The following is a 26,654-nucleotide window of genomic DNA, read 5'->3' as shown; positions in this document are numbered from 1 at the left end:
GCCAAAGGTACTTATCCAACGCAACCCAACCCACGCTAAACAACAGACTACCCAACCCATCTTTACCCTACTTAGGTATACCTAGGTCGACTTGAGTATTTATAGAATCATATGATAATAACATGATATAAATTAAATGGGTATTCTGGCCTATTTAAGGCTCACATGTAGATACGCTGGCAGCGGAAGGGGACAGAACAAAATCTTTCGACTTCAGGTCATTGTCGTTAGTAAATTCGTAGGTCACATCTCTTCTAAAGAGTAAGCATGAAAACAAAGACGGCAAGCCAGGCGCAATAGATTCCAGTCCGCCAATCAACGGCGCCTGCACCACCTAATCCGTCTTTAGGTTGTGCATCCGGTTTTGGCTTGCCCAATCCCTCTCCTGTTCCACCTGTCTGTATCGCAGTCCCAGCTATGCGGGTGAAATTATTAGCAGAAGCAACCAGTGCTTCCTCGTCTATCAGAGGGTTATCCAATGCATCGCAAGACGGTCGAATGCCCTCCTTGGGTATATTGTTCGTGACGTGAATCGGGAGGTCAAAGATAGTGTACTGATCTGTTCCGTTCAATCGAAAGTTCTGGCGTATGGATATCTGCCTCCATCAGCTGTGTGCATTATGGTTTCCAGTGTTTCCCAAACATACATTGTAAACACCCCTGGAGCTGTTGGACCCAGTTGGGTCGCCATCGCCAACCAGACAGTCCGGCCATACCCAGTTGACATGCTTGACGGTGCTCCCGGGCTCCTGCTGCATGATCGCCCCTAAACTCGCGTTCCCCGCGCCCGCAGTGCCATTCGAAATCGTGAAGTTCTTGCCCGTCGTGTAACTCGATAGGTAAATGGTGATGTTGTTTATCGCAGAGACAGGATTCGCGGGGTATGGTGGGAGCTGCAGTTGCCCGTCGGAAGAAACGTCAAGAGCTACCTGCAACGTATCTTTAAGAGGTCAGCGAGCTGCAGGCATACTTCCACAGAGAAACCAAGAACATACCACCACCTAGTGGCGTATTAGGCTGCGGCGCATCCACAATGGCGATTCCAGGCGTGAAAATCTGGCCATTGATAATGTTTTGCGCGTTCAAACAATGTGCCAGTAGAGAGAAAAGGAGACTGAATCGAAACATCATCGCGAGGTGGGATGAGATCAAAAAATGAAGGGGAGAGAGGAGAGAAGAGGAGGGGAGAGGAGAGGAGAGGAGAGGGGAAGACGGGGTTAGAAAACAGGGCAGGCTGCTGTTTAATAGCAGCTTAATGATATACCCATTTGGATATATGACATGGAAATGAACCTGCCGTCTCGCAATTGTCCCGATCCGTCGGACGACTCGGTCTATGCGTGGGCAAGCATGCTACATGACCATGCCTGGAATCTAGCCATGCATGGTTATGGTTCGGATCGATCCGAGAGGTTTGTGCCTGCAATGCCCCCAAGCAGATATCTGATGTTGGGTGAGACACGAGGAGTCTCATATAAGCAGCTCGAGGTCACGTCTTCTTTCGGCTTAGCTGGCTTTATTTCGCTAGAGTTATCATCACGTGCAATTCTCAATATCAACATCAACCTCTGCTCTTTCGTCTACTGATAGCCCTTTCCTTCCCTGTCCTTCCCTTCCCTTTCCGCCTTCCTTTGGGACCTTCCTTTTCACCATTATGATACATGTCACTACTTTTTCAAGGTATCTCGTGTATTTCCCTCGAATTTGATCCTTAGCGGCACGTCCCATCCAAAACTGGCCCTGGCAAAATGATCCGTCGAACCTGTTGCCCTGGTCGATGGTCCCAGAATCGCTGGCCCGTGAAAAGATTTTCCCAAGCAGCACGTCTTCGTGGAGCGGAGAAACAACCTAGTGAAAACGAAGACGGTACCAAAAAGGAATCCCTTCATAAGTTCTCGGGACAGACGCATTCGCCGGGGCAACCTAACATCCGCGCTGTCTATCCTCGAGAAAAAGAATATGGCATACATGGACTTGAGCTCTTTCGTGTTTCACAAGAGATTCGAACAGCTTTTGATAATAAAACGCCAGTTGTAGCGCTCGAGTCCACGATTTACACCCATGGTTTTCCCTATCCCGAAAATGTTGCCTTGGCGCTAGATTTAGAAAAAATAGTTCGCAAGAATGGTGGCATCCCCGCAACAATTGGTGTTCTCGACGGCGTTATCAGGGTTGGCCTCAGTAGTGAGGAGATTACTGCTTTAGCTTCTTCTGCTGGGAAGCCTGAGACCATGAAAGTGTCCAGAAGAGATATCCCCTACATCCTCGGCATGGTGAGTTCTAGGACTCCAATACCTTCCACCCATGCCTGCTACTAGGTCATATACGCCCTTGATTTGCCCTAATAACTTCTAGGGAATCGCGGGTCGCAAGTTGAACGGTGGTACCACTGTTGCCGCGACGATGATGATTGCAAACCAGGCTGGTATTGATGTATTTGGAACTGGCGGCCTGGGAGGCGTCCATCGTGGTGGTGAAAATACCATGGATGTATCAGCTGACCTTACCGAACTCGGCCGAACACCAGTTGCTGTAATAAGCAGCGGATGCAAGAGCTTCCTGGATATCCCTCGAACTTTGGAGTATCTAGAGACACAGGGCGTCACAGTCTGTACCTTCGCTGATGGCCGTACTGGTGATATTGACCTACCTGCTTTTTACACGCGTGAGAGCGGTATTAAGAGTCCCCTGGTTGTTCAAGACGCGAAGGAAGCTGCAGCGATAATCTGTAATTAATCACTCCTATGTTCATTCAAATGCAGTACTAACTCAATTAGACGCACAACTATCATTCAGGCGCAGGAATGGTATATTATTCGCAAATCCAATCCCAGAAGAATTCTCCCTTCCCAAAGCAGATATTGATCTCGCAATCGACCAGGCTGTCCAAGAAGCCGCGCAACTGGGATTCCACGGGCACTTGAACACACCGTTCATTTTGTCCAGGATCAAAGAGCTTACCAAGGGCAGCAGTATTCCAGCTAATCGGGCTTTGATCGAATCAAATGTGGCCATGGCTACCAAGGTTGCTTTTGAGCTCTCCAGGCTGAGACAAGCCCTGAACTTCTCTAATTCCGCTCCACCTGCGAGTCTCGAACAACTAGGCGAAGCAAGGAAGCCCGCTCCCAAAGCAGTAAGTTGTATGTCCCTTCTCCTTATCAGCCTCCAATTTCTTATCAACTACTGTCAGTCATTCATAATCAGCTAATACATGGTCAGACTAAGGAACCTAGCTCATTATCTGCATCATTAGACATAATGTCGGAAGTCCAACCACATCGTCCGGCTGCAGATATCCTAGTATTTGGGTCCTTAGCGCAAGACGTTTCATGTGATTACTCGCCCGAAACCCAGACCCACAATGGAAATGCGCCTCTCGACCTCCAAACGCAAAGTTCACCTCAACTTCACACGTCAAATATTGCCAAGATCACTACTTCGGTTGGGGGTGTTGGCCATAATGTTGCGCTCGCTGCCCACCGAGTAGCTGGGAACTTGACAGTCAGATTGTGTAGTAGAGTAGCTGACGATCCGTGAGTCTTCTTACTCTCCCCGTCTTCTGTCGTATGTACTAATATATCTCAGAGCTGGAACTTCTGTACTTGCTGCATTGGAGAATGAAGGCTTGGATGCAACCGGCGTTGTGGTCCACAGATCTCTGGTCCACGGATCTCAAACAAATCAGCTAGGCAATCGCACACCAACTGCTCAATATGTCGCCGTAAACGATGGCAAGAAAGACCTTGTAGTTGCCATGGCAGACATGAGTATCTTCACTGATCTGAAGCACTGGGGGATTCCGGACACCTGGGAACAGGCAATAGTAAAAGACCCCAAATGGGCCGTCGTCGATGCAAATTGGCATCCCATATGGATGGAGCACCTGTTGCGGAAAATCAAATGGCCGTCTGACAACCGCTCCACTAAAATCGCCTATGAGCCCGTTTCAATCCCAAAATCAGCTCGGATGTTTCATAAAAAACCCGAGTATAAATTTCTCATACCAACATTTCCACTCCACTTCATCGACTTATCAACGCCAAACCAGTACGAACTCGCAGCCATGCACGCCGCAGCAAAAGACAGCAACTACTTCGAGTCCGACGAATGGTGGCAAGTCATCGACGCCCTTGGCATTCCCTCCACCGGTGCCCGCGATCGCTTTGTCGCACTTACCAGTCGCAAGATGACGGATGATGGCATCCCACTACAGACAATTCAACTCCTACCTTTCATCCCAACCATCTTAACAAAGTTGGGCGCTGAAGGTGTCCTCATGACCGAGCTTCTCAAGCCGGGTGATCCTCGCCTTACAGACCCAAATGCAGCTCCGTTCATTCTCTCCCGCAACGCGAACGAGAGCACTGAAATAGGCGGTGTATACATGCGTCTCTTCCCTGCTGCGGAGAAGGTCGCGGATGTAGTTAGTGTTAATGGTGTTGGTGACACGTTCCTTGGTGTCGTTATCGCGGGCTTGGCGAGGGGCATGAAACTCGAAGAGAGACTGATTGACATTGCACAGCGAGGTGCGGTCATGACTCTCAGATCCAAAGAAGCTGTTAGTCCCGAATTAGGTGTTTTGAGTGGCGAGCTTGCGGATTACGAAGAAAGCGAGCAAGCTGATGTGATTGCCTAAAGGCGGTAAATAGTAAGAGTTGCCCAATATGCATGAGTATATAAGTGTGGTTTCAAAAGGAGATGGCTCTATAGAGTCTACAGGTGGCTCGATGCGTTAGCTAGCATCTATACTAGAACGTGTTCTTGGCCACGATATTATTGATTCGTCTCCTTCAAAAGAGTAGACCCGAATAATATAATAGAACAAGTGCTTCAAAGTAGCAGATCTTATAGTATAGTTATGTCTACTATTCCTCGTGTTTCTTACCCTAGTAGGGATTATGACAGCTTTCACTTAGTATATATAGACCGCCGTATCGTTCCCTTGTTCTATGCAACGTAAACCTCTGCGTCAAACTAGTATATTAGGTTTTATGAGGGTTGAACGGTCTACCTTACCCTTGTCAATAGAGGTTTCCTTCCATTCCTACCGTTATTCGGAAGCTTATAACCCATTTGAATAAACTCACCGGATACCAATATAACGTAAAGCTCCTATCCATATTCTGCGAGTGCTTCTATTCGCGCTATTGGGATGTTATCATTGTTGCAATCTATTATATGAATAAAAGCGGATCATCCCCTTTCAAAAGCTGTTTCTTTTTGTTATCAGCTTGTCTTAGATTACCTCTCTTAGTGAAGAAGTTACTGTTAGACTGTCTTTGAACAATGGAAACAGTTCATATTCATATTATAACTTAAATCCTCCTTCTCTATATCAACCCCCATTCATCAATTTCTTTAAACCGAAATACACCAACCAAACCGCATCCTGAGTCCCATAAAGAAGAAATTGTCAAAGGATTGAGAAGGCCCCTTCACGTACGCATAGGCGTTAAAGTCTTGAAAGGCAACGCAGTTATGTCTTGGATAATCTTCGAATGCGGTAGATGTTCACACGCCGATAGACTTCCGGACACAACGGAATGGGAAGATAGATGGAACGTCAAGTGCTATGTATGTAACGGTGGGCTGAGTCACATGCTCGCTTTACGGATATGAATGCGCCATGGAGAATTGTTTTTCGTGGTCTTTATGCCGAGTAAGCTGGTCTTGCCTTTGCTTTCAAAAATAGTCTAGAGTCGGAATACATGAAATTTCTCTTGAAGAAATGTCTTTTATAGTATGGTGATGAGTGATGAATTGGATTGTCCACGCGTAGTCATATGACTAGAAAGTCTCTGATGGTACTCTGATATCTTAGCAACTTCCTTCCTTCTAGTATCCTTTTTATATATAACTGTATAACCAACTATACATTACTTCCCTAAGGAGCGCGATGGCTTAATAGGTCTCTTAACTGCTTATGGGCACTTCTTCAGCGCTACCATGGCGTAGAATCACAGATAAGCATACCTGGAGGCCCAGTCTGCTAATATAAAATAATCACTCCAGTTGACCGTTGATAGCCGTTGCTTACGCATACTAGACGAGGAATGACTAAGTGTTGCGGACCCTTCACATCCGTGGTGGAAGTATGGGGAGCAGCCAGCATGGGCCTTACACGTCCAGTGATTCAAACACTATTGCCTCGAGGTTATACGTGTTATGCTGAGTTATTCCACGATGATCACAGTTATCGTTCCTCGATTCCATGATGCAAATGCACCCCAGATTACTATAAAAACATCTGCCTCTCTCCATCAACTTAGACCTATTGACATCAGACACCACACACTCTACACACTACCAGACATCATACACAAGACATCATACACAAGACATCATACACAAGACATCATACACAAGACATCATACACAAGACATCAGATACCAGATACAAGATACTAGTACATCAGTACAAAGATCAACTTCTCAACTACGATATCTGATTCTGTTCAATACCAAAATCACAGCTCGAAGACCTAACACCTCATACCCCAAAGAACAGCCTGGCGATGTGGATAGTAATGACATGCGGTTTGTGTGGACATCCAACAACCCTCCCAGCGAACATGGCGTGGGAAGATAGATGGGAGCAATGGTGCAGTGTTTGTGGGGCTCCGGCTGGTCCTAACTGTAGATTCACAGTGATGGAACCTTAGTAGCCTTTGTGTCGTGTAGGCCTGTCGGGCTTGTTCTTGCAAGCATGATCTAGAGTCACAATGCATGATGTTTATCATTAAACGCTTAACGCTGTTGTGATGAGTGATGAACCGGACTACGCTGTCAATCTGTAGAAATTGAGCTTCTGTTTGTGATTCGACGATGTTTTGCAAGCTTACACATATTTTGTTTCATTACGATAAGCCAAACTCTTATGATCATACTTGAAAGCTCATCCTACGATTGCAAACGCTCCGTCATAACACGAAAAATCGTGTTATGACGGGGAAAACCATGTTATTCCCCGATCATAACAGCGATTTCCATGTCATTACCTACTAGTTCTACTCTAGATCTCCTTGTCATTACCTGTCATTACCTATCATTCCCTGTTACCTGTTTTTACTTGTTACTACTTAATTCCCGGTATATGCGGCATAACAGGGTACCTTTTTGTAGGTAGTAGAACGGTATAAAATTAGGTACCCACTTAGCCTAGGCGTGGGATCGTTTTTATTCATGTTTTCTCCACTTTCTCCCTTCTCTTTCTTCACTCTTCCTTTACCTCCTTTCTACTTTTATGCGCCCGCAGGTAAGTAAGTCTTTACTCCCACTCTTCTGCTAGCCTCTACAACTCCTCTGGTTAACCTAGTTTCCTATGAAAACAGATATTTATAACGGGTGACTCTGGGAAGAGTGGCATTTTTACCTATTTTAGGAGGCAGGGGCAGAAGGGGACATTCTAAAGTAGATTCTATAGTGAAAAGCAGACATCCTTCTACTACTATATCATATAGAATGACGGGGTTTTGACATAGAGAAAGTGTATAATGTTATATTAGGATCTCTATGTCAATACTTTTTTAAAACACCAAAAGTCATACAGATTCTTCTATCAAAACCCTGTCAGACTAGTTTCAAGACGCCGTTAACCTGATAGAGCTTTGACAGGGTTTTTATGGAGCATTTGCAACCGTAGGGTCAACTAGGTATGCTGCAATACTTTTACTATTTGCCCGGGTTTATTTTGAATCGTGAGGGAATTAACTCTATTAGGATTCTATTGCACGTGCTTCTGTAAGTCCTAGACTATTGCTAAATTCTGTGCCGGAAAGTAATGATGGCAATAATAAGTAAGACTAACAAAAAAACACGATTCATAAGATAGAATGTAGTACAATCGAAGATGAAGCCTAAGACTTGCTGTCTTATATATTAGACCACCAACCTTGCAATGATTTCACGGCTTAAAAAGTGACAGTCGATCATTTGTAATGAGTGTAAGTTATGAACTGTTTATCTCGTTATTTGGGCGTTATTTGAGTTGGGAAGATCTTCCGAACATAAAGAAAATGCAGTACATGAACTATTCAAGCCTTCCCCACATTTGCTCACAACACTGCCTATATTGCAACAACGAGCGATTTTCAGGTAGTTCTAGCTAAAAATATACTAGGAAAGACTATAGGAATCGTAAGTATTGTTCAAGGGGATGTACTTTGGACTTACCGTACCTCGGCTTCCAAGCACCTATTTTTTCTCATCCTCCGCGTAACTGCAGTCGCCGGTGAATGCGGGAATTAAAGTCCCATCTGTTTCAGGGAGGTTCGCACTGGTGGCCTTTAGTAGAAGACCCTAACTCTATTGGAATACTGATTTGCTTACCAGAGATTGGTATCAGGGACGGGAGCTGCAAAAGTCTGCCCAAAGAGGGCAACGCCGACAATCACGAGAAGGTACTTGGAAAGCATATTGATCAATTGGTTTCTTGGTAGTTTGGTTCCGAATTTCATATGATTTAGGGATTCAGAAGTCCAGGAGTAATGATAAGTTTAGTTGCGAAGTAAAAGTATATGTGGGTTTCCAACTATAGCAGCTGATAAGATGTTAAGTAGTGCCGCATGTAGGTTGTCTTATTATCCGTAGCAGATTTAGCCTTCTGATTCCTTTCTGGTCACTTTGACCGAGTATCTTGATATTTAGTTCAGAGTGGCACAGCCCTGGGCAACAACATCCAATGAAAGCAATGCTTCATATTAATACTAGTGAGCAGCAATGGAAGCGCCTAAATGATGCTAGCATATATCGTTATACATTCAGCATCGATGCAAGAAGCACGAGGAACATCCTTGTCGAGCATCTGCGTTGCAAATATAGTGCATCCTCCGTTACCTCTTCTGAATTCTAGTCCGATGCAGCCGAAAAGCCGTTGGAAGCGAGCTTTGAGCCCAAGCCAAAGAGTAGACTGATGAAGTTGGTAATCCTGTGTGGCATATTCACAGACTTCTATTTTCTCCGCCAAAGTAGATCTTGATAACTTATTCTTCATTATGTCTCTGGAAATTGAGAAAGCATGGCCATCTCCTTTACCGCTGCTTGACCAACATGACTCGAGTAGCTCATATGACTTCCCAGGAGATGAAAAATATGGCCCGAAAGCCCGATCTTCGAATGCTGTTCATGTATGGAGTTGGGCAGGACAGCTTCTCTTTTTTCTCACTTCAGTTGTCATTGCATTACGACGATCATCAGAACCCAACTGTGTCGAGAAACTATCCACATACTGTAAGAAGCTTCTATGAGATTTATCTATCTTAATTAACCTACTACTTCTAATAGCGCCAGTACTGGGTTCTATAAGTGATGACTATCAGGATGTAAGGTTCAACAGTACTGTATTTGGTGGTAGTCCCTACACAGGAATGCCTTCCCCCGAGAGAGACAATCGTTGGTATGACTTGATGTCCGGTAAGCATAAAAGGAACAAATCAACTTGGAGAAGCTAATTTTGATATCATAGACGGTGCTTTCAGCATCTCCCACGATGAGCTTCTGAAAGTCGGAGCCCCAGAAAGTTCAGTCAAGTTACCACCTGATAGCGGAGGCGGTTACATGGCGTGGCTGGAAGTCTTCCATCAACTCCACTGCCTTGTGAGTTTTGAAGGGTGACCTCGACTCTAGCATCCGCAAAACTAATATGTCTGGCTGCAGCATACCTTGTGGCAAAATACATGGCCCAGTTACTACAACACCACAGAGAAAGGATCACAGGAAGAGGATTCTATTTATAGAAAGCACATTGGTAAACTGGATATTCCACATCAGTACCAGTACAAACTGACAGGAGTAGATCATTGTGCCGACAACTTGCGCCAAAAGTTAATGTGCGATGCAGATGCTGGCGTCATCACCTACGACTGGCTGACGCACCATAAACACCCGGTTCCTAACTTCAACACTGTGCACAAATGTCGGAACCTGGGCGCAGTATGGGAGTGGCATGCAGAACATCGGGCGCCGGCAAGTGGCACAGGCGAGCTCATGAAGACTCCTGACTCTGTGGTGTTGGATAAACTGCCCTGATGCTGCAAAAATGACGACTAAAGGAATTTGTCTAGCATAGTAAAAGCAGAATCCAGGAGACCTACCGAGCAAGTCAATCACATCGGCGCTTTATCGGAGGAAATGAAAAGGGTGTGAGGAATGCATTCTCGCGGAGGTTCCCCGGTATTTATCCTTTATTGGTATTGTTACGAGGATCAAGTCTTGATTGGCTAGGCTAGCTCCAAAGTTAAAATTCTTACCAAAATATATCCCTACATCCTTTGGCCTATACCTCCGAGTGTGCATAACTTAGGCGATTAGGCTATGAATACGACGACTTGATTCGCGGAAAAACTCCTCCTCCAAAGTACTTGCACGGTTTTATATAGGGAGCGGATAACAGAAGTGTCTGTAGAGATTTCCTGATATAGAGTATACTAGTTTTGCTTGAAATCATCTCGAGACTAGTTGAAAGACGCATCTATATTACACACCTGGTATGCAGCATAAGATTTCCGCTACAACAGTCTAGCTCTATAGTACACAACGCAAGATATCTACTATTCAACTTAGCTACATAGTATAGTAAAAGTTTGCCTAATATATTCAAGTTATGTACCCCCTAGATGTTTTCTTCTTAGTCCAGCTAGTCAAAAAGAGTCCTTTCTTTACTTCAGAATATGTCAGCATAGCAGATACGTTTTTCAAGCAATAGTTTCGTATTCATTGCCGATTCTCACACGGACATGTGACGATTCCCAGACCAAACTTTATTTCTTCCATGGTCGAGTCGACCTCCAAACTTTGGATTTGCCCTTCCCCCGAAAAATACATCAAGGTAACCAATAAATCGAAAGGTTATACGTTGTAAGAGTGATACTGCTCAAGCGGGATATCTCGAGCAGAATCATTCTGGGATTTTGTAGAAGGGGTCTCAGATAAGCCCTTGGTGCTCTGGCTTTTGTTGGTGTTCTTTGACTCAGCGAGTCTGTCGTATGCAGATGAAGCTTTGCTAGCGTTGACTCTTTCTCGATATCGGAAGAGTGTGTTGTACGTTGGAAGGCATGATACAATGACCGCAACGCTCGTTTCTGTGTTTGTCCATACGACATTCCAAGATTGACCTGTTCCTTTGAGAGATTGTACCAATCTTACTATTTCGAGTGCGATTATGACGAATGTGAGGCAAAAAATAACGGCGATTCCAAGTTTCTGAACCGCTCGAATCTGAAGTCTCGAGAGCATGCCAAGCGGAAGAGCCATGACTATATTGCTCATGTCAGTCCATAGTTCTTTGTAGGTGCAAGAAATGAATAAGAACAGGTTTTACTGACTTGCTAGGTCGGATGTTATGTTGACCGCAAAGCAGATCTTGAATATTTTCGAATCTAATATCTCGCTTTGCTTGGAGCCACAAGCAACTGGCGTGGAGTTAGCATCGATTGCATCAATAGTTAGAGCATCCCAATAGATACATACCAGGATCGGTTATTTTGAAGGCACTCCCTCCACATTGTGTAAGTGATGTCCCTATTGCAACCCAGAACGTAATCAAGACGTATGCAGAAACTCCCCACCACGCTTTCATGAAAGCCTTCGAGACCCCAAAGAGCATGCGGTAGAAAAGCAGGAAAGATAGCTTCACGGCCCAGTAACATGTGAATCCAAATACTGCAGTTACTATGTTCAACCGTAAGTACAGTTTAAGGTCTGGGACGTGATGAGTCTTCTTGGCTCGGTATGCCAGAACTGCCTCTGCTAACGATCGACCGCCAGTATAAATAGCAGAGTGCAGGATCATACAAAGCAGCGCAACAACATGTGCAGCATCATCCCAATGAAGTTTCTTGTTTAATTTCAAGCGTATGAGCAGACGGCCTACTGTAAGAACAATAGCGAGCCCGCCCAGCGTCCATATTAGCGCCTATACTGCAGGTCAGCAAAAATAAGAGGTAAAAATATTGTTTTACTAACATTCGTCTGATCGTATGACAGAGAACTCATTGCTTGATTGATATAAACAGAAATTTAGAGGGGCTTGGTGTTTGGTTATCAAGTATTGTATATCTTCATCTCAAATTTAAGTCGATGTTGGCAAGTATAGAAATGAAATTTGGGAATCAAGCCTCGAGTTCTTAGGAGATCTTAATGAGGCAAACGAGTCTTAAGCTGTTTAAAATCTCACTAAAACTATAGAGCTACAATAAACATAAAGCGTGTTATAGCAGAATGGTACCTTTTATTATGCATCCTAGATATCATATTATGTGTATGATACTTGTTAGCACTGCACAGTAACAGGCCACGAGCTGAGACACCCATAACCCCTGCAACAGCGCTTCTGCAATATAAATCAACACGATATACAAGATTTATTGCTGCGGATCCTAGTATATGCATCATTACAACATAATAAACTTCTAAAAAAAGACCTTATGGATGTGTAGGATTGTTTGATTTTGGGTGCCACATGTTATCAATCGGGAAGGTGCATTCGTGGAAACAATACATATCTCTTGCGTGCTATACCCTATAATATGCATACCTTTTTAACCGGAAGGCATGCAGACGTTTACCCCCCTTGCCTGCTGAAAAGTCCCAACACCCGAGACTGGTATGCATCAGTGGCTTGCGAGCTCTTATCCAATGCTAACGAGGGACAGCCTATTCGACAAGAAATTTTACATTGTAAGACGAAGTGCAGCCACAGCAATGAGCTGCAGAATTGGACCAGGGAGTGTCTGTATTAAGCGAGGGCGAGAAAGACCGAGGCCTCAGCTCTGTTCCCAGAAGCTTAGGAACATATTTTACTTGTCCTAGGTTCACAATGTCAAATGACCACCAAAAGCCCGATACCTCGTGAGTCTGGAAAGAACTTGCCCGTGACTACTTCCTAACTGGTTGCAGTCGCTTTCTGGCAGCACCTCGCCGATCAGGAGCCACCCCTAACCCAGCAGGAACGCACGCTTTGTTCAGCCTTTCAGCTTATTCCTTCGACACCCATCGTAACAACTCGGGAGTATATGTGCTAGATCTTGGAAGTGGTGGATCGCACCTTCTTTCGCAAGATACCAAGTCGACTGGTCATGTTTGGACAGGATTCGGCTCAGATGTTCTTTGGCAAAAGCAATTTGCTGGAACGACCGAACTTTGGATTGATGATGCTGCTGCTCCTGGGAAGAGGTACATATCATCTACATCTTTTATACCTGATGGCTAACATCAAGAACCATCAAGAACGTACCGGGCTGGTCTCATTGATTGCTTGATATCAACCCAGAAGATCGTTCGCTTGACAGACGATGCATTTGCAATTGTTGCTCTCGGGCCAAAGACTGGTGTCGCGACACCTTCAACTTATTCGACAGCAACTGAGTGTTCATTTCTGCCAGGTCAAGGCCTGATCGCTGATTCGTCAACGGAAAGAGTCTTGTGGTATTTGAGATTTGACGTGGATGCAAGCCAGCCAGAACTTCACTTCACTTTATCATGGCATATTATGGATATCATCAGGGACACGGGAGTAACATTTGCTCCTTACTCAGGCATTGTGATGATGGGGCCGACAAATCTCGATGTCTCTCCCTCAGGCCTGGTCTTTGCAGGACGCACGCGAAATCAATTTGAACAGGAACAAAGAAACTGGACATCTGATGCTTTTTTCCTTCCTATATCATACCTGCAGTCACCAAAACCACAAACAAACGTGGTCCTACGGAAACTTACAACGGAGAAATATTCTGGAACTGTCACACTTCCCATTATCACAGCAAGTGGGTTTGTCGCCTTTTTGAAAAACGGAGACAGAGCCAAAATGACCAGTAAAAATCATATTTTCTATGTTAACGTCTCTAAAAACAGTACCACAAAAGAGATTATCCTTCATACGGGACCCATCGTAGAAGAGCTTTGGCCCCTTAATCCTGAAAAACTCACATGGAGTAATGACGAGAAGAATATTTTCATTTCTGCCGCAGACACGGGACGCCAGAGAGTGTTTCAGCTCTCCATTCCAAATTATGAAGGTTCAGCCATCGAGAAAAATATCCCCACGCCCCTCAACTTTGGTTTTGGTTCAACTTCAAATATATGCAACTACTCCTCTTCGCCTTCCGACAAACGAATGCTGGTCAGCAAGACAGGTTTTGTGGATAGCAGCACTTTTTTGACTGTGCACCCGTCTACCAACACTTTCAATATTCTGTCTACTCTTACAGACTGTGAAGAACTTGGACTCAACAGAGATCAAATATCAGAATGCTGGTTCCAAGGTGATGGGGATTATCAAGTACATTCATGGATCATCAAGCCATCCTTCTTCCAAGAAACTGAAAAATACCCTCTTGCCCTTCTTATCCATGGCGGTCCCCTTTCTTCGTGGCAAGACAACTGGAGCACTCGCTGGAATCCGGTTTTATTTGCTGAAGAAGGCTACATAGTAGTATGTCCTGATGTAACCGGTATGCACTACTTGAAATTGTATTTCCTCCACTAGTTATTGACACTCTGTTATAGGTTCTGTAGGTTATAACGAGGAGTTCAAAGAGGCATCCATTCGCGAGATAGGTGGCCGTCCTTACAAGGATATCGAAAAGTGCTTTGGATACATCGAACAACACATCAAATGTGCGGATACTAGCAACGCAGTCGCACTAGGGGGCAGTTACGGCGGCTACCTAATTTACTGGCTCGCTGGACAACCATTCGCACGCAACTTCAAGGCCTTGGTGGCCCATGCTGGCATGTTCAATGCCGCTGCATTATACGCATCGGACGTACCAGAGATTTGGAAAGTGCTATTCGGTGGCTATGATAGTGACCCTTCTCAAATAGTCAAGGTCTTCGAGAAATGGGATCCGGCACAATTCGCGCATCGGTGGCAGACGCCGATCTTGATCACGCATGGTGCGCTTGACAAGCGGGCTCCCCCAACAATGGGGCTTGCAGCGTTCACTTCCGCACGGATGAAGGGAGTAGAGAGCAAGTTCTTGAGTTTTCCAGATGAAGGGCATTTCGTGCTGAAGCCAGAGAACTCGTTGCAGTGGCATCGCGTAGTGATCGATTGGATGAATAAACATACTAGGAAGTAAAAAGAAAAGCCCCTGGATTCGCATGTGGCAATTTACGCTTGTCAGGCCGGAAGAGTAGTCGGAGAGCCGACGAGAGGGAACAGAGTTCAACATGATGATGAATTGTTGCATAGACAAAATCAACACTTGCTTTCTTTCTCTGATCTGACCGCGAAAGCAGAAGACCCGTCATATTTGACTCGGAGGGGTAGACTATTAACATATAGGTTTTGAGTACTAGTTGGGAATAACCTCAAAAGGCACGTACCACCACCTCTTTTCTTAGCGAGACTAGCGCCTTCCATCTATCGCGTACCCCTATAACCGAGTCACAGAAATAAATGTTTAAAAATCCCCAAAGAACTTTCTCCTCACCCTCTCCATGTCCAGTTCTTCTACCTTTGTCTCCAGAAACTTATCAACCTCTCTCCAAAACTCATCATACGGATCGACATGCCATGCACTAGTATATTCTCAGTATTCTGGCCACCATCCCGCTGTTCCCCAATCAATAATCCCGACGACCTTGTCTCCTCGAACAATGATGTTCATTGTGTTCAAATCCCCATGTGTGAATATTGGCTTGCCGCAAAATTGGGTATGCCATTCCACAAGCCTGTTTGCGTCGGGCACATCTTCTCTTCCGCCTTCGTAGCCTTCGCGCAGATATCTGTGGAAGTCTTGTATAGTATTAAATGGCCCATGATATGACCCCCCAGAGAGTCAACCATCGAACAACAGTCCGCCTGCGACGTTTGATATGCCCTGACCCGAAGGAGGGGGAATGGCCCGCATTTGGTAGACCATATCCTTAATCTGTGCCAGTATCTTCTGCTTGGATTCTGCACTTTGTTCTAGCCAGGTGTCTCTCAAGATATGTCCTTGCACTCTCTCCATTAGTATATACTTGTATCCTTTCCGTTCAAAGGCGCAATGCACTTTGGGAACAGGAATCAAGGTGTGCTTGGCGACAAATTGCATCGTTGCTTCTTCGGCAGGCTGTTTTAATCTCCCAACTTTGACGCAGAGGTTCTTCGAAAGCATAAGAACGGGGCCATGGCGGGGCAGAATACGATTCAAAAGTCGAAGCGTTGCGAGCACAGAAAAAAGTCGAAGGAGAGTGTCATTGACACTAAGGCTAGGCTTTGATTGGGTGTTTTTGGGGGATAAGACCGGGAGAATAATAGTATCCATTTCACTCACTCACGACTTCGTCTTTAAGATGTGAGCGTCGTTTGAGGTCGGCCAGCGGCTTAGACAACAAGGCCAGAGAGGCGCTAACTATATTTGGACCGAGTTGCGATTGATTGGTCGCGGATGCTGTAGCTGCTACGTCAGCAGTGCTTAGTATTAGATATATCAAAATCTAGTAGAAACTGTTGCGATGAAGGGGTAAGAAAGGCTGTGCGGTAGGAATAATAAGAACAGTAGGAATATATAGCGTGCGTCTTTGATTGCTTGCCTAGAATAGAGTGTTTTATTACAGACTAATCGCGGTAATTGCGCATAGCTGTATTTGCCAGTTACAACCTTTGGGTTCTTGTCTTGTCGCTATAGAGGATAATTTGTTTGAATGATTGAAGGGTTCAAGCAAATGCAACAAGTAGAGAAGAGACACAGCGACGATAGACAAGGTTTTCGTGTAACACGTGAAATGTAACATGTTCTCTTTTTTCATGACTCTTAATAATAAATCAAATATTATTCCAAAATGATGCGAAAAGGGGATGGAGCATGTGCCCTCAAATGCGGAAGTAAGCAAATATAATAGCAAAAGAATCTAATAGACAAAACAGGCTACATCCCTACAATAGCCTTAATATCCCTAGCACTCTCTTCTAGAATCTCTCTAAATTCATCAACCGTGCCAACACGTCCCCAAATAGAGACTTTCACACTACAGTACAAGGAAAAGATCAGTAAATATATTCGCGCCAAAAGTACTCAAGGCAAAGGAAAGGGTACGACTAACAATTTCTCCTGCGTCTGAAAATTGATCGACATTCCATTCGGATGATCAAAAACATCACCGCCCTCAAGCGCCCCAGCCGCAAGACAATTTGTCATGAGCTGCGGCGGAAGTTTTCTACTCCTGTACAGGGAATCCGTGAACAGGGCCGGCATGATCTCGCCGTCCCGGACTGCCGATTGCAGCGCAAAGAAATGTCTATCGAAGCTGTGGCCCCGCGACACCGTCGCTACGTTACTGGCATGTGTACGCGCAGCATCGAAGAATAGCTTCCGCAATTCGGCCGTGGGAGGTTGTCGGTCCGCTGCCGCGGCGCAGAAGGCCGCGATGGGAGGACGCACCGTGAGGTTCAAGTCGATCCGGCCGTTGCGGAAGTGGTTTTGGGAGATTGGTTCAATGGAAATGGGGTTGTGGCCCCAGTATCGACGCGCTGCTAGTTGGATGGCAAGCTGGACACCGGAATTCGGTGGGCATTTGTGGAGACTGAAGAGGTTGCGGTTGATGGTGGGGATCTCGAAGGCTCGGTATTCGAATTTTGCTGCGTCATTTGTGAGTTGTGCTCGGATGCGTGTGATGTGTTTCTCAATTGCTGGAGAGGTCGTGAATGTGTAACCTTCGGACATGTTGATTGCGGACGGTAATTCCCCAACTGATCTTGGAGGATCTTGAACATTAAAGGTCAGAATAGCGTTACAGACGAAATCATATAGGCGTATGAATGTATATCCGTCAAACATAGTGTGCTCGCCGATAGTGGCCGAGATTCCGTTGTCACAAATGGCGAATTGTGTTGTTTTGTCGCTCCATCTATTGCGACCATTTGCATGGAGAAAGTGCGGCCCACGCTCGGAAGCAGTCTGGGGTCGAGCTTCATCCAAGAAGACAACAAAAGCAGAGGCTTCAATATCATGAATCCAAGCCCTGTTTTCTTTGCTTAAGTTTTGGAGCTCAGTACGAGTCTAGCAAGGATTAGCACAACAAGAAATACTGCGACGGACAATTTGACTTACATCGGCCCAGTGATCTCGTGTGTCCTGCGTCAATACTCCAATCCATGATTCCGGCTTTTCGTCAGCATCCAAAATACGTTGGAAAGCATCTAGAAGTGCGGTGTAAGAGGTAGCTTCATCCCCATTTCGGAGAGAAATCTTGTAAGCATGCCCTCGACGGAATGCCACCAAATAGTCATTTCCTGGATATTTTTTCATGGCATCTATCGGGTTTCCTGGCTCGCGTGTAGCATTAAAGTACCACTTGTACGCCTCTGTACTAATGGGTTGTTCGTTGAGATACTCATGACCTACTTCACCAGACTCTAGCTTTTGTTTGAACTGAAATGCCGATGCTGAAATGATAGCTGCTCTCTGAGCTGCGGTATGCGGAACTGGGCTCATGAAGTGCGTTGCAAAGAAATTCAGCCAGGGGACTAATGCTTGGCGGTTCTTCAAGAACATATTGGTGGCGTAGAAGCCACTGAGATAGTTATCAACTTGAGGATCATGAAATAATTGCGAAAGTCGAGCTTGTAGTTTTCTACCAAACCCACCAGGCTTTCGCAAATCATTGACATAGCCTTCGTACATCGTGTATTCCTTGGGAGTGAACACCGGAAGAAGACAATCCAAGAATTGATCTAGAGACTGGTCCAAATCTGGTAATGGCTGCTTTGGCAGAGTGATAGTATTTCCGCTACTTCCCTTCACAGCGACGGTCGTGTTCTGGTTGAGTTTTGTGGTATGGTCGCCGTTTCCAGATTTCATTTTTGGTGATTCATTAGAGATCAATTCTGATCTAGAAGCCACTATACTACCCAGTGCCAAAATATTAGCTGCATCTGCTATTTCCGAAGCTTGAAGTTTGGCCTTGAAGGTTTGCGTTATCCAATTCTTCAACTCGATACTAACCAACGAGTCCAGTCCAAAATCGGACATGCGGCGTTCAAGTTCAATCTCTTCGTAATCTATAGCTACAAGCTTAGAGATCTTTCTTGCAATTTCCTCCGATATTAGAAGTTCGATCTTAGCAGTGTTTTGCGTAGAAGCGATGAGGTTTTCGATGGTTTGAACTGGCGAGCCATCCTCTTTTACACTCTGCCCTCCTTGTACTCTTGAAAGGTGTGAGAACATGGGATTCTTGAGAGTGTATTCATTGTCAGACTCGACGATGGATCTGTGGTCAACACCAAGGATGATTTGGTTGTTCTTGTCTTCTCTTACCGAGTGGCTGATAGCGTGGCTAATTAAAGCCAGCACCTGTTTGAGCTTCAGTAAAATATAGCCCTGTCGAATCAAGCCATCTTTAGTTCGTTGGGAGTTGGCAATGGTACCAGCATCATCAATGGGTCCAAAATCCACTGAAACAAAATGAGTGGTCGATGCTTCTGTAACGCTGTTGTTCTGTGCGAGGGTATCCATGTAGTTATTCCCTGCGGCATAATTGGCTTGGGATATACTGCCTACCACGCTGGCAATGGAGGCAAGCATGAGAAAGAATTCGAGAGGCTGTCCGTCAAGTGCTTTGACCAGATTGGCAGTCCCAGTACACTTTGGTGCAGTGGCTACCTTGAAGTCTTCTAGGTCCATTTTGCTTAACACGCAATCCTGTAGTATATTAATAAAGTCACGCTGGAAGCCGGGACAGATTTACCTGAAGGACCATTGATGCTTGAACCACACCCTTGACTGGAGGCATGTCAGAGCCGAACGATGATACCGAGTCTCTCAACTTTGAAAGATCGGTAATATCGCAAGTCAAAACAATAACTTTCGCTCCCAGAGATTCGAATTCTTCCTCAAGTCCTGAAAGTTCGGATGGAGACAAGTGTCTTCGCGACAGTAGAGCAATGTGTCTCGCCCCGTGGGTGGCAATCATACGAGCGATTTCCAAACCAAGCCCCCCAAGTCCGCCGGCTATCAAATATGTTCCTTTCTGGGAGATAATCAAATCATCAGCTATTACCGCTGGTGCTAACACTGAACTTTTAGAACCTGCCCCCAGGATGATTTTGCCGACATGCTCTCGTGCTTGTACAGTCCTGAAAGCTTCTTCAATATTTGTTATGGGTATCGCCGTAATGGGATTGATCTGATGATAAGTGCCAGCGCTGAACAAATTTAAAACCGTTTTCAGGAGACTTGCAACCTTTTCGGGGCGATAATCGCAAATCAACTGCAAGTCCACTGAGGCAAATGTCACGTTCCTATCAAACGGTGCCATAGTCAAGCCCGTGTTTGATAGAGAGTCGGCTTTACCAAGTTCGACGAAAACGCCAAATCTTGCGATGGAAGCCCATGATTCTTGGAGTGCCTCACCGGAGAGGGAGTTTAGAACAACATCGACTCCTTTAGCATTGGTCAGTCTGTGTATGCCTTTTCTGAAAGTTCGCAATTTGCTAGAGAAAATGTGATCTTCCGGTAATCCAAACTCTTTGACGAGCAGCTGGCGTTTTGCCGCATTGCCGACAGTAGCGAACACTTCTGCTCCGATATTTTGGGCGATTTGTAGAGCTGCTTGGCCTACTCCGCCAGCGGCTGAATGTATCAATACGGTTTGACTTTGCTGAAGATTCGCTATGTCAACTAGTGCGTGGTACGCTGTTGCGAAAACAACGGGTATAGATGCTGCTACTTCGAATGACATCGATAGAGGAATGTGACTGGCTCTATGACCGTGAAGCCTAACAGTGCTTGCATATGGTGAACCACCAATGCCACAAACACGGTCACCGATTCGAAACGACTTCTGATGCTGTGAGCCGACCTTGGTGATGACTCCAGCGAATTCAGCAGCCATTGGGACTTGCTTATTGATTTGACCCAGCGCTATGAGAGCATCTTTGAAGTTGAGTCCACATGTTTCTACCTGCACCTCTATATGTGAGGCCGGCAACGGCTCTTCGAATAAATTATCTTCTATAAATGTGAGACTATCCAAGAATCCTGGCTTCTGTACATGGAGCTTAAGTGGCCGATTAGGTTGGTGAAACAGTTGGGTCTTTAGTGTCACTCTTCCAGAAGCCTGCTGTACACGATCGTTGAGCCTCGCGCTTGGTATGAGTCGTGGGATTAAAACCTCTTGATTCCTGTACACGTACTCAAGCTCCTTTGTCGATGAGTTCGAGGTATGAAGGAAATTATTATTAACGACTTCTCTGATGGTTCGGATGAACCTGTCAGGATTTTTAAAGACGCTCTCTTGAACATCCATTGTAACAATATGGAGAAGCGGATTTTCAGCTCGAGAAACACGAGCTAGTCCCGCAATCATTCCCTTCTCTGGGTTCAGATTCGCTAAAGGATTCTCTTGAATGCTGATCCAAAGCACTCGGTTGGCATTTGTCAAAAGACCTTTAACCTGCTCGAACACTGGAGAAGCATCCGTTGTCAGGATAGGGTCTGATCCGTTGTCGAGAATCACGTATATGATGTCGTCGCGGAACTGAGCAGTCAAAAGGCCTTCCATACTTACATGAAATTCGTGTTGACTGAAACCAGAGCTCAAATCAAAGGCAAATTGTGGGGCTTGAGCCGTCCAGCTGGGGCCGAGGACCAGCTCCAAAGTAGTATTCGCTTTTATACCAACATCCTCGTTTCGATCTATTGCCTTGGACACCATCATTGCCGAGCGTTGGGCTTTACCCTCAAAATCATTAGCAACTATTTCAACACCGTCGAAGCCGTGTCTCAGCAGCGTAGAATGCCACTCTCCAACTGTCAAAGTTGGACTGTCGACCCGACCATCTTCTACCCCTATAGAAACATTGTATTAGCTGGCAAAATTCATATAATACAAGAAAGGGAGTTTCATACCCGCCCACCATCCATCAAACACGCCTAAAAATGTATTGTAGAAAGGTACTACGCGAGTAGTTTCGATCATGACAACTCTTCCGCCCGGCTTCAAAAGCTTTCTGACACTAGACATCACATTGTCCATAGAAGAAGCGACGTGAAGACAATTTCCTGCGATGACTAGATCGTAACTTTCCTCCTCAAACCCTTGTTCTGAGAGGGTACCATTCAAGTCTAGCTTCTTGTACTCTATACCACTATCCCACATTATTAGACGCTCTCTCGTACGTTCAAAGAAGCCAGAGGAAATGTCAGTGAAAACATATTTCTCGAATGGCAAAACTCCATCCGGACTGAGAGCTTCTAATAAAGGACTAGTCGTTGAACCAGTCCCACCACCCAGTTCAATGACTCTCATGTTTGGGTTTTTGAAAACGAGTTTCTTCACATATGCGTGTACATGACTGTAGCAACGAGAAGACGCATCGTCCGAGTACAGCCGGTAAAGCAGATTATTCTCTGTCATCAAGGAAAGTGCGTCGGCTTTTCCTGTGAGAATAGCCTCAAGTTCAGGACCCACTCGCCCGAGCAACTCTCCCTCCACCTCAAGTTTCTGGGCGTTTTCAAGGATTGACTCTACGTTGGTGTCCAAAACGCCCTGGAGCAAAGATTTGCATTCTTCGGATTGTTGAAATCGATTCATCCAGTTGAAAAGATGCGGAAACTGCCCGGGAAGCTTGGGCGGGCCATTGACCGTGAGCTTTTCAACACAAGAGCGAACGTAAATGGCCGCTGCTTGATTCAAGAGTTCTAGCTTGTGCTCTTGTGCTCTATCAGCTTCGAATAAATTTGGGCCAGGTATAAACATGGAAGACGCCATATGGTCAGCATCCAAGTCCCACTTCATGGTGTAACTTATGTTACGCTCGCAATCTCCATCGGGCATATTTTCATATGAAACCCCAGTAGCACGGAGCTTCAAGTTCTTCATTTGAATCACGGGTCCCGAGCAGGGATTAGAATCCGCCTGAAATGCAGAAACGTCGGCCGACGGAAACCTTGACCCGCAGCCAGTAGTTGTGGTAGCTAGCGTTAACGTAGTACCGGGTTCGCTGGCGAGACGAGATGAGATTTTGAGCTCATCGACACCGAAAATCATAAAAGAGCTGGCCTTTGTGTTCCGGTTGAATATTGTCACAGGATGGTGCATTAAAGCGTCGAGGGTCGCGGGATGTATGACATGGGGTTGTTGAAACCGAGCTGGCATGCATTGAGATGTATCGGGAATGCTCATGACGCTCACGGCATTTGTACTGCCAAGTCTGATCTTGTTTATACAGGCAAAATTTGGGCCATAGCTGTTGCCTCTTGATTTCAAATCTTGATAGAATTCTGAGCGATCCAGTTCCTCGTTGCAAATTGATTTCAATTCACCCAAACGGGTGACTTGAGCAGATGAATTGAGCTCTTGCTCTCTCGCACCTTCCACTTCATCTAACTCAGTTGAAAAGTGCACCATTATGGACCCGTGACAATGCTCAATACTAGTTCCCTGGTCTGAGACAGAAACGACTTTGAATTCTTCCCACTTCGACTTTCGGTTGTCTTGCAGACTGTCCATGGTATTGAGACTCAGTTGTATCTCGACGCAAGCAGGAGATTCTGGGATCAACAGTGCTGCGGGGAATTTGATGTCTTTAAAATCATAGCTTGAGATATTGACAGAACCATGCTTCTCGAAGCTCGATTGCAACGTCGCCTCAATGGCCATAGATATATATCCCGAGGCGGGGAATATTGTGAAGCCGTCAATGACATGCTCTTGTAACCATGGGAGTTGATCAACGCCGATGTTGTGCAGCCACGCTGGGTTCAGGCTCGTGCTGCTTGGAATTCGTGAACCAAGAAGATCATGGTGTGGGTACCTGCGGAATCGATGGGCTTTGCTTAGCCGTGATTCGCGCCAGTGTGTAACTGAATGATCCCATGAATAGCTTGGTAAGTTGCTCAGCAGCTTTTGATGCAAATTAGGCTCGAAGAGCAAGTTTGTAAAATTTATGTTCACTGAAGAGCCACGCTCGAAGAGCTTTCCAAGTGTTTCTAGAAGAGTATATCGTGCGTCCTTATTCCTGGCCAAAACAGAAACGCTGGAATATCCCGTAGACAATGGCAAAGATGACATAGTCTGCCTCAAAGGACCAGATAAGGCATTGTGAGGCCCAATTTCAATGAATGTAAGTCTTGCCTGCGGAGAAACCATTGATTCCTTACGACATACTTCCACTAACCCGGCCTGAAAGCGAACCTTCGAGACAAGATTATCGACCCAATACTCGGCCCCAAAACCAGAGGTCATCTCTTCTCCGGTAACAGAAGAAATTAATCGCACAGATGTCGTGGAAGTGTGTTCTAGTCCAGCTAAATTGTGTAGATATTCGTCTGCAACGGATTCGACATGGTGCGAATGGTAAGCTGTATCGACAGCTAATTTCCTGGCAAAGACTGAGGCCGTATCTAGAATTCCTTTCAGCTCGAGTATCGCAGCTTCATCGCCGGACACGGTAGAGTTTTCGGGACTGTTAGAACAAGCAACGACAAGCTTTCCAGATGTAACTTGTGACATGTACTGGGATACAGATTTCTCACCCAATCCCACAGCCAACATTGCTCCCTTCACTGATCTGGTCACTTGGAGGAGTCCACGGTAGTAAGCAACTTTCAGAGCGGATCTTTGACTAAGAGCTCCTGCTGCATATGCGGCAGCAATTTCGCCACTTGAGTGACCAATAACCACATTAGGATGAACATTCGTAGATGAAAGAAGATCAACAATGGCAATTTGTAAAGCAGTTGTAGCTGGCTGGGCGATCTGGCTCTCGTTCACCCTCGAGCTTGAGACGTCCCTTGAAAGTTCGGTAATTAAACTCCAAGAAGCCCCTAATTCCTTCAAAATCTTGTCCGAAGCACGAATAGACTTCAAATATAGCGAGTCAAAACCTAGAAGTTCACGGCCCATGGCGAACCATTGAGCGCCTTGGCCAGTGAAAACAAAAACATTCTGGGTCTTGTTTACCGACCTCGTTGGCGTAGGACTTTTCAAACTCAAGCGTGACAGAACGTCTTTCGGTGATGTGCCTGTGAAGCTGCATCTCCATCGAAAAAGGGAGCGACGAGTTGACAGGGTGTAGGCTAGATTCCGAAAAGCATCACCTCCAATATCACAATTCTGAGACAACCATTGCTGAAAATTTCCGAAGGCCTTGACTAATGATTCCTCTGACTTAGCGGTCAGTACAAGGACCTGGGGGTACGGTTCTTCGTGGTATAGGCTTTGTACATGCTCGTTCGTCAGATGTGCTACTGTCGATGCTGAGTCTAAGATGACGTGGCCGTTTGTTCCTCCGTAGCCAAAACTGTTTACGGATATACGACGCAAAGCTGTTTTGTCCCATGACTCGAGTGTGGTAGGTATCTGTTTTGCATCAGCTTGGCTATCTGGGTTGACGAATATATGAACTCACGGATATATCGGATCCCCGAATGCTCTCTTTCAATTCTACTAGATTGATACTGGGGGGAATTGCACCGTTCTCCAGCATTAAGATGGCTTTAATTAGACCAGCAACGCCGCTTGCACTTTCCAGGTGCCCAACGTTCGGCTTAGCAGATCCTACATGTACAGGAGTAGAATCATCGCTGGCAAAAGCTCCACGGATAGCGGCGATCTCAGCACCTGTAAGGAAGTGAGCGTAGATCCTACCGAACCTTACTAAGGCAATGTGTATGAATCTACAAAAACAGTTGCTGCTTACCATCTCCAGCTATGGTTCCAGTACCGTGTGCTTCGACGTACTTGGTTTCGTGGGGGTTGAGGTTTGCCTGCCGGTACACGGATTGGATGAGATTTAGCTGCGCTTCTCGGCTCGGCGCGGTAATTCCGGGCGTCTTGCCGTCTTGACCAACTCCCGAGTTTCGGATGATGCCCCTGATATTATCACCATCTTTAATAGCATCATCCAGGTTTTTGAGAACAATCATTGCAGCACCTTCTCCACGACCATAACCTGCACCCCGACTATCGAATGAATAGCTTTTCCCGTTCTTGTTTAGCACACTTTTGCTTGGTTAGCCGAGGTTCTCCTGGGAGTTTGGGACAGGGGGATATACCCAATCGAGCTCATAGGAACCATCAGGTCAGGAGTGATTATCAAACTCACACCACCAGCAAGTGCAATTTTGGCCTCCCCAACTCTGAGACTCTGACAAGCCTGGTGAATTGCTACCATGCTTCCAGAACAACCTGTATCCAAGGTGACGGATGGACCTCTAAGATTAAACGCATAGGAGATACGGTTCGAAGCCATCGCCAAGCCTCTCCCGGTCATGTAATACTTTGAAATGGTATCGAGATCTCTGTCCTGCATCCCCGCATAGTCCTGTCCAAAAGTAGCGACGTAGACAGCGGTCTTGGAACCACCGAGATGTTCCAATTGAAGGCCTGCATTTTCTATTGCTTCGTATGTGACTTCTAATTGAAGGCGGAATTGAGGATCTAACGCTTCACATTCTTGAGGTGGGATATCGAAAAATCTCCCATCGAAAGCAGCAATGTCTTCGTCGAGAAAGTGGCCACCCCGGTGATTGTGAGCTCCCGGTGCTTCAGGATCCGGGTGATGAAAAGATTCCCACTTGAATCTTCCCTCCGGGACTTCCGACCAGGTATCTCGTCCTTCAGAGAGAACTTCCCATAGTTTTTCGGGACTGTTGGCGCCGCCTGGAAAGCGACACCCAATCCCAATGACTGCTATTGGTCGTGGGATATCGGCCATTTTTCATTCG

At 45.7% G+C, this 26,654-nt stretch overlaps 6 protein-coding genes across 6 annotated transcripts; 3 read left to right on the top strand and 3 right to left on the bottom strand.

Annotated features, from left to right (window-relative positions):
• Window positions 1-254: 254 nt before the first annotated feature.
• On the bottom strand, window positions 255-1,131 carry LHYA1_G008176 (uncharacterized protein; the record flags this gene model as incomplete). Its single annotated transcript, XM_031153096.1, has 3 exons — window positions 255-596; window positions 648-940; window positions 996-1,131. 3 exons carry the CDS (start codon window positions 1,129-1,131, stop codon window positions 255-257), a joined length of 771 nt encoding a protein of 256 aa, XP_031001736.1.
• A 617-nt stretch (window positions 1,132-1,748) lies between these two features.
• LHYA1_G008175 (Pseudouridine-metabolizing bifunctional protein) lies at window positions 1,749-4,636 on the top strand (the record flags this gene model as incomplete). The annotated part of the gene is made up of 5 exons (XM_031153095.1): window positions 1,749-2,273; window positions 2,356-2,728; window positions 2,778-3,133; window positions 3,220-3,533; window positions 3,586-4,636. 5 exons carry the CDS (start codon window positions 1,749-1,751, stop codon window positions 4,634-4,636), a joined length of 2,619 nt encoding a protein of 872 aa, XP_031001735.1.
• A 4,357-nt stretch (window positions 4,637-8,993) lies between these two features.
• On the top strand, window positions 8,994-10,026 carry cctO_1 (Cyclochlorotine biosynthesis protein O; the record flags this gene model as incomplete). The annotated part of the gene is made up of 4 exons (XM_031153094.1): window positions 8,994-9,228; window positions 9,283-9,411; window positions 9,464-9,594; window positions 9,655-10,026. The coding sequence occupies 4 exons, from the start codon at window positions 8,994-8,996 to the stop codon at window positions 10,024-10,026; spliced, it is 867 nt and encodes a 288-aa protein (XP_031001734.1).
• An 819-nt stretch (window positions 10,027-10,845) lies between these two features.
• Window positions 10,846-11,991, bottom strand: LHYA1_G008173 (uncharacterized protein; the record flags this gene model as incomplete). The annotated part of the gene is made up of 4 exons (XM_031153093.1): window positions 10,846-11,252; window positions 11,322-11,408; window positions 11,467-11,911; window positions 11,962-11,991. The coding sequence occupies 4 exons, from the start codon at window positions 11,989-11,991 to the stop codon at window positions 10,846-10,848; spliced, it is 969 nt and encodes a 322-aa protein (XP_031001740.1).
• Window positions 11,992-12,814: 823 nt separating this feature from the next.
• LHYA1_G008172 (Dipeptidyl-peptidase) lies at window positions 12,815-15,077 on the top strand (the record flags this gene model as incomplete). The annotated part of the gene is made up of 4 exons (XM_031153092.1): window positions 12,815-12,846; window positions 12,895-13,170; window positions 13,225-14,447; window positions 14,503-15,077. The coding sequence occupies 4 exons, from the start codon at window positions 12,815-12,817 to the stop codon at window positions 15,075-15,077; spliced, it is 2,106 nt and encodes a 701-aa protein (XP_031001739.1).
• A 453-nt stretch (window positions 15,078-15,530) lies between these two features.
• Window positions 15,531-26,644, bottom strand: azaB_0 (Highly reducing polyketide synthase; the record flags this gene model as incomplete). Its single annotated transcript, XM_031153091.1, has 12 exons — window positions 15,531-15,726; window positions 15,793-16,199; window positions 16,264-16,382; window positions 16,541-16,607; window positions 16,866-16,953; window positions 17,029-17,984; window positions 18,036-19,625; window positions 19,672-21,773; window positions 21,834-25,287; window positions 25,337-25,584; window positions 25,628-25,929; window positions 25,983-26,644. 12 exons carry the CDS (start codon window positions 26,642-26,644, stop codon window positions 15,531-15,533), a joined length of 10,191 nt encoding a protein of 3,396 aa, XP_031001738.1.
• Between the last annotated feature and the right edge of the window lie 10 nt (window positions 26,645-26,654).

Source organism: Lachnellula hyalina (assembly GCF_007821495.1).
Source record: "Lachnellula hyalina strain CBS 185.66 chromosome Unknown contig00215, whole genome shotgun sequence".
In the NCBI taxonomy this organism is placed as follows: Eukaryota; Fungi; Ascomycota; class Leotiomycetes; order Helotiales; family Lachnaceae; genus Lachnellula; species Lachnellula hyalina.
This window is presented reverse-complemented; position numbering and strand designations above follow the sequence as displayed.